The sequence below is a fragment of the Cyclopterus lumpus genome, chromosome 21 (assembly GCF_009769545.1).
Source record: "Cyclopterus lumpus isolate fCycLum1 chromosome 21, fCycLum1.pri, whole genome shotgun sequence".
In the NCBI taxonomy this organism is placed as follows: Eukaryota; Metazoa; Chordata; class Actinopteri; order Perciformes; family Cyclopteridae; genus Cyclopterus; species Cyclopterus lumpus.
In genome coordinates, this window is record NC_046986.1 from 11,740,231 (window position 1) to 11,748,345 (window position 8,115).

General features: G+C 39.1%; 1 protein-coding gene across 1 annotated transcript in view; it reads right to left on the bottom strand.

The window, feature by feature from the left end:
- Nucleotides 1–7,711, bottom strand: part of slc4a10b (solute carrier family 4 member 10b) — a 25,204-nt gene extending 17,493 nt beyond the window's left edge. Inside the window, 5 exon segments of the mRNA XM_034561843.1 lie at nt 1,354–1,435; nt 6,141–6,182; nt 7,227–7,387; nt 7,390–7,463; nt 7,701–7,711. Of these exon segments, the coding sequence (XP_034417734.1) occupies nt 1,354–1,435; nt 6,141–6,182; nt 7,227–7,387; nt 7,390–7,463; nt 7,701–7,711 (370 nt within the window).
- Nucleotides 7,712–8,115: the final 404 nt, after the last annotated feature.

Sequence of the window (8,115 nt, forward strand, 5' to 3'; positions counted from 1 at the left end):
TCCATTGAGCTTCATAATATTTCTCTTGAGTTTCTGTCGTGTTTTTACTGTGAATAAATGCATTGCTCACACAGATATGTAATAATATAATGTGTACTGAATGGACAATGCCAATATGATGAGTAATTACAATTGTAATGATGAATGAAACGGGAAAATAGTCTCTGATAAATATCCGTACAATTTGTATCGCATTCAATAACAGTGTGATATAGTGAGGTTATAATATGAAAACTGTAGTATGGTATAGTATCTATACATAGTATCTTTTTCATGTGGGCAACACATGAGCATACTGCATTGAGTCAGTGCATATTGCCATACATATGGCTTTGACAAGGAAAGTGTGAATAAAGTTCAGCTACATGATGTGTAAAATGTAATGTTGCAATAATGAAGGATTTATGTTTGTATACTACCCTTGTTTGTCCATTACCATGCATGTATATTTAAAGCCTGCGTCTGTGCAAATATGTGCTGCCTCTGTGTTAATTCATACATCCATACCTTCTCAAAGCCTTATAGCTATGTATGTGTGTCCATGTTTGTGTTTGTGCTGGTATGAGACAGCATGAGTGAGAGAGAAGAACGTCTGTGTTTGCTCTTGTAAGTCAGCCCACTCAGTTCACTGCAGTATCATATGAAGATTCAGACAACCATAGACAGTGGGAGAAAAAAGAAAATCATGCGATTATCCATGAATGTTGTTCTGAAAACGGTTGATTTAAAAAGCATTGTATTCCTTACTAACACCTGTTGTACCTTTTTTTTTTATAATTTAAATGTTATGATAAAATAACATGTTTTCCGTTGAGGTGTAAAGTTCTGTTCAGTAAAGCCACACACAACAGCCATGCATGAGATGCCTAGTATCCTCACTTACAGTGTTATACTATATTTAATATACTATATATTGCAGGCTACCTGCATTATGACCATATTTGATCAATTACTGTAATGGCTTGTGATTCTCTTACAGATAAAAGTAGGTCAACATATTGTTGTGTTCACAAGTTCATACTTATAGGAAACTAACTTTTAATTAAACTATAGAATAAACAGAAATATTGTTATCTGTGTCTGCAGATACAGATGTGGAATGCTGCCGGCCTTTATTTAGCCAAAGTTACGCAATCATACTGTTTGAACCTTGTTTTGATTGTCCATGTTTTTGCTGAGGCAAACTCAGCTCACCCACAGTTTACCTCCCACTCTGCTCTTATCCTTTAACTATGAAAAGCTGTCAAGAGGAGAGCAGTTGATTTAAGGACAGAGTGGGCGGACTCAGCTACAGCTGCCTTTCACTGCTAGAAGCTTTTTGTTTTCCAGATGCATTCAGTGCAGTCCAGGTACCTTCAAGATCCTCCTGGCCAAAGTTGGTTCCCTGTTGGGACCGTGTTCCACCTCGGTCCACCACCGCCTCGTCATCATTCCTCTGTTGGACACATAGTGGCAAACACAGAACAAACACATATCAACATTATACACATTACTCAAGAGCACAAGAGTCATACAGTGTCTTATCCAAGCTGGATCTGGAACATGAAACAACATGTATTCAAGTTTACTAATGGCTCCTGAACAGAGCATGAAACTAAATGTGTGTCGACTTGAGGTTGCCTCACAGTCGAGGGCATAATGAACAAACAGATTATCCAACTCAATGCCATGGTAGCCACGGAAACTAATTGCATGTATCACCTTGAAGAGGAAAGAGTATCATCTCAATCCAAACAAACAGCTTTTCATAATGGGAAAAATAAATGACCCACCTACAATTAAAGCTGAAATGACGCTCTAGTCAGGTTCACTGAAGAAGACTATTCTTTGCATGCTTCGGCCTGCAGAATATTTCTCATATATCCTGCTATTCACTCCTCACGCGCACGCCCACTCATAATTGACTTGTTATCATTGTCTGGGGCTGTCAATATCAGCTGTTCTCATCAGCTGATCACATCTATCTAATAGCTCAGCCTCACACCAACATTGTTAATCTATCATCTTACCACTGTCTCTTTTTAAATAAAATCCTCTCTCGACCCTCCACTGAATTCCCATCACCACAGATCTCATCTGTTCAGCCTCATCAGCCTCCCAGTCTCAGCAGTACCATCAGCCACCACCAGGGTCTGGACTGCATGGGGGATTTATGTTGCTGCCGCTCAGGGCCCCTTGACTATAAACATCAAAGTGGAGTGTAAGCGCCAACAACTTTCTGTCACGACTTCATTATCACCGATCATGTTACGGTACACAATTATCTTTTCTTCATTCACTTGTCTCTCCTGATTAAACTTGTTTAAGGTGCTTTCTTTGCAGTCACCTGTATTACTTTGTTAATGTGACCCGAGCTTTTGTTGAAGTCACCACATGACACCGTTTAAAACAAACACGTTAGTTCAAGTAACTTTCTAATCTCCTCATTAGCTGATACTTTTTTATTTTAATCACTGATGTATGCATCTTCTTCTACCACCCACACTTATCCAGTGACAACAATACCTTGAAACAGGTGTATTATTAATTATCACTGCAACAGATGAGCAAGTTATGAGACTGGTCCATATGGCAGAAAATATGCATTGTAATCCTTGATGAAGAGTTGTTGACAGATTACAAGAGAGAATACTGAATGACGTGATGTTTGAGCAGAAGTGATTTCCCATGGATCTCTCTTACAGAACCACCAGGCTGATACAACCTTACGTTATGGACACCCGTCCCACGTGTGGGTAAAAGTAATTAAGCAGTTTATCAGAACCAGTTAAATTGTTTTTGAAAGCCCAACAAGAGACCGCCATGGCAGGAGATGGCTTAACATGGACCTACTCGATCTTGCATACAAAACGACAAGATTCCTTTAAAACTTTGGAGCGTTTCAACATTAAACAGATGAATGAATCCTGAATCTGCAACCCTACACCACACTACTTCTTCTGTGAATGAAAAGCAAATCCAGAAACCTTAAAGACTCTTCTAATCACCAGGATGATGAAATAAAAATGTAAATAAGAATAACATATTTAAAGCTTTTAATTTACATCTCTTTAAACACATTTATGAATGGCAAACTTTTACGTTTTCTTCTCTGTTTCTGCCTCTCAACATCCTCGACTCAATTTTAATTTTTCAAGTTTGGTTAATGGAACAAGCTAAAGGTTTAGAGCGTGGATTTTGTATTGCATGTGTTCATTCAATGCAACAATAACACAGGCCAAGCATTAACCGCGTTCAGGCAGCATCGGCGATCAAACATTGAACTCACACGTAGCTGAATATATTTGTATTAACACAAGTAGGCCAATGAGATTAGCGACAGCTTGAAAGACATATGATCACCTTTTCTTAAAAGAATGTAAGAAGAAAAAAACGGTGCTATTATTTTTTCGTCTGTTCACTCTCCTTCATGCTGCGTTCACACCAAAAGAGAAGCAAACTCTCGCGTTGCTTTACTCGCATGAGTTTACTCGCCGGACTATTTGTGATCAATCGTTTCATTCGCACTAGAAGTGTTGGAGAGGAGGCGTGGCTTATCGCCATGAAAACAGTTCATTACCGTCGTCCACCATGGAAAAAATAAACACTATTTCTGCAATTGCACATGTTGTGCAAGTCCCACAAACGTCGGACCATCAAGCCCTCGTGACTGGGTTCATAATATTTATATTATATATTATATTATCCGTAGCCGCACAGGGCCCTATTTCTCGTACGTGGCTCATCTAAGTCGATCAAATGTCCTATTAGCCATCTTAAATTAACACGATGATTGACATCAGGCTATCTCGGTTTCTCAAAGGCTGATCCACGGTCAAACCATCTCGTTAATTCGAGCCAGACGTCAGGTAATGTAATAACGTGCGTATGGTCCTTGATAGAGTAATGTGGGTTATAATAAATATAATTAAATTAAAGGAATTTATTTTATAATAGAGAAATTTGCTTATATATATTTTTACATTTATATAAATGCATGTACAATATTGTTACACTCGAATAAACAATAATCAAATGCAAAGAGTTATTTAACAATATGCTCTGGAGTAGTTACAATTATACAGTGTTGCAGTTACAACCGGCCCTTTGAGGGCAGCCATGATGCTGATGTGGCCCACGGTGAAAATGAGTTTGACACCCCTGCACTAAACTGACATTGTTCATTATACAACGTGAACAGTGGTGGATGAAATATATACTTCACGCATGGACCTGTTATTTCCTGTAAATCCATGCAGCAACAGCTGGGATTGTGAATGCAAAACCAATATATGTATGATTAAAAACGTTTATTACACTAGAAATTCTGAAAGCTTGTTTGATATCAGATTTTTTTCCTGAGCCATCTTGACCAGCAGTTGACCATCAAGGCATTATGATAATGAATGGCACTGCTGTTCACAACTGCAACGACACATGGGCTGCATGGCTGGCCACAAGGCTGATGTGGATAATCTGTCTACATACACACAGGGCATGGATCAGCATCCCTGCTCAGATTAGACCGACAGTATTTGTTACTAAAACAGCAGACACATTAGCCCATATTAAATGTGCACCGCTGTTACATTTGTACAGACAGCATTACAGTGTTGTACATGTATCTCTCAAAACTGAGTTCACTTTTTTCCAACTCTTCACACAGTCAGCAGAACAGAAGTCAATGTGGACGATAAAGTTGGTCACTTTTCATTGCTTTGGCACAAAATGCCTTCAATGAGCACTTTCTTTAACTTTTTTCTCATTCAAACTCAACCAACCAAATGTATGTGTATTTACACTCCATTGTCCACATTTACTTAATATTGAAAAAAACTGTTCAATTTACTTTCAAGAGCATATTACGAAATTACTAACTGAAATTTGCTACATTCTGCTATACATCTGAAAATAAATATATATTTTTTAATGCATGGACTGCTAATTGGGACAACAAAAAATGCCTATTAATGCATATTGCAGCATTTCTGATTAATTGGTGTGCCAAAGGTTGATTGATTAAAGATATATATATATATATATATATATCTTTATATATATATATATGTTAACACATATGACAGATTGGCTTCAGAACAAGATCAGATCAATAATTTGGTTCTCAGGAAAAAGTAGTATCTGAAGAAAAACAGGAATCCAAAGAAACATGCCTTTTAGACTAATACTCATTAATGTACCAACAAAATCATGTTTCAGTTAAGGGAAAAACCACACAGCTGAAGTGATATCACAGGATGTGGCACAGACTTGGATCTGATCCCTACAGATGGCTGTGGCAATTTTGGAACCATCAGTGGCAGCAATATCGTTAACTGCACAGGCTTTCATGTGGCACAAAAAAAACTCTATAATCCTTAAATGTTTCCGCTATAAACGTCAACATCCTGTAAGAGGACACATTAGTACTTTCTTTTTGCAGAGATGCTATTTAAGGTGTTGTGAACCCTCATGTTGGCAGACTCAGTGTCTGCATCCATCTCCAAGCTGCAAAATGGATCAGAAGTGGTCAGCAGGAGAAAGCTGTTTTCTACTTCTGTATAATTTGGCCAAAATTCTACTCTCATGTTGGACACTTAGAGAGACAGGAGTCCCATTCTAAAAAAAATGTCCCAAATATCTGTTCTGTGAAACACATCTTGCCCTCTCTTAACCACGTAGCAATCTGAGTGTTTGCTCCATCCAAAAGGCGCTTGTTCTACCTGATATTTGCAGAGCCAAGGAGCCTCCATGTTTTTTAGAATGCAGGAGCTCTCCCGCTGCGTCCTCTGGTTTTGGACACAGCGCAGTCTAAAAGCTGAGCTCTACAGTGCAAACGCCTGCTGCCCTGCTTCACACCGACGCCCTTCTGTTGTGTCAAACAACTGTGATTTGTGAGCATCTATCAACAGTCTCTCATTATGAGATTATAACGGTGACATCATCACTCTCATCAAAAACAAAGCTTGATTTCCACCGTTCCTTCTCTTTTCCCTCTTTATTTGTACATGAAATCAACTTGGTTACTCCCAGGAGTGTTTTTTCTTATTATTACACTTGTACGAGTTTGATCTAAAAACATTTCCTCAATACAATACAAATGTGCATTTTATATAGTCCTTCATTTCAAAATGTATCCACGAGGCCGAAGGGACGTAACTCACCAAACTTCGATGCCCAACGGATGACCCAAACGAAGAATTGACCTGGAAGATAAACAATCATCACTTTAGTTTGAAAGGGTTTATTCAGCAGCTCAAAATCAGATAAAGATTAAATTTATTTTTAGATTTTTAAATGTTCAGGGACTTTCAAGGCCGGGTTGCAACCTTACATTTTGAAATCAAAGCCGAGTGGCTCTAACAGTACCCGAGAAAAGAAGCTCAGTCAGTCTAAAACCTTCAGCTAAATGGAAAAAAAATCTATTTTTATGTAAACAGCATATGTATAATGACAACAAATCTCCTCCAAAGTGATCAGCAGAGACCGATGGGGATGGGCCCACGCGTGAACGTACCCTGAGAGACTTCTTTTAAAGCAATATCATTTTTCAATAGAACATTTCCTCCCAAGATACTTGTTGGAAGAGTTTGTTGTCAGCATGTCTGTGTGACCTATAGCTGCCTCAGTATGCATGTAAATGTGGTCAGAACAGCATCACGCCAACACACATTTGCTGCATCAACTTTATTACAATATAAAATGACACAAGGTCACTTCTGACTGAATGTGCTATGTTCATCGCACATCTGGCCCAACAGAGATTTAGAAATGGATATAGCGCAAAGTAAGACCACTTACTGTAATCACTCCTACAGTCTCCATGTTATATAAGCTATACTGCAAAACAGCATTACACTGACACATAAAGCCTCCTGGTGCCTGTTTCATTTCAGAAAGTAACTTTGGCATCATGCCATGGTTACAAAGTCCCATTTTGGCTCACTAAACAATAAGTTGAATACAATACTTCATCAGATACAATATCTCCATCTCATTCCTCTTTCCCCTTTCCTCTTTCTGTAAGTGAGTGCTTCTCTGCAGGTGAGCCACACCTGTTCAAAGCTCCCCAGGTAAAAGAAAAGGTATCAGCCTCCTGAAGAAAAAGTTGCATTTTTAATAACTCTTAAATGTTAGTCTTCAGTACACAGCACATATATAGATTACGCCTGACGGTCTGGATAAAAGGCGTTCTGAAATATTAATATGCATAGGTCAAATATGTGTCCCAGGGGAGCAGGGCTCTTTACCGTCGGTAGCAGCGGCTCTATCTGAGCACCTTGGTCCGTGGTGTCCATCTTCCTCTCTCAGCGGTGTCCCTGTCTCAGTATCAGGGAGATGGAGACCTCTGCTGTGTATAATCCGGGCAAGTGGAGCTGTGTCTGAGCAACCAAACGGCGGTCACATGTTTATCTCATCGTCGGACAGCCGCTCGCGGGTGATTTGCGCCTCTCGCGCTGTCCTCGCTCCTAGAAACATGCGCATCTCTGCCAGCGGACGTGGACGCGTCACTCTTCCACGTTAAGCCTTTGTTTAGCTGCAGAGGTGAGCAGAGAGACCGGCTTTTCCGGGTGAAATGCTCTTTGTTTGGTTCCGTTATGAAACAATGTCCTCGTGGTTTTTATTAGACTGTGAAGTGGGCACAAGCATACTATTTTAGCAGAATATGCTGCACTCCAAATGTGCAGTGTTTTCCCTCCCACACTTTCCGTAAAATATCTCACTCATCACCCATCTTAATTGAGTTCAAATTAGTAGGCTTCTTTTTTTTAAATAGAATTAGTTAGTTAAAACATATTGTCAGCCAATCTGCTAAATTGCACATTATTGTAATGCTATGGTTCCTTGGAAATGTGTCTTTGTTAGAAGATGTCTGTTCCATAAAATGTTTTGGGAGACAGCTGCTTTTCTGAGTGTTCTGGGGCATCATGTACGCTTTAAATGAACTTAAGATGGAAAGTCTGAGCAGATGCATTTCTAATACTATACCACACTAAATACATGTAACCACTAAACACATAACACTTAAGACAGACACTAATCACATTCTCAGATAAGGAGTTATTATCATAAGTGTTTGGGGATACATATGATTTATAATAACAGACGCATAGGTGATGTTTCTTTATTTGAGTCGCT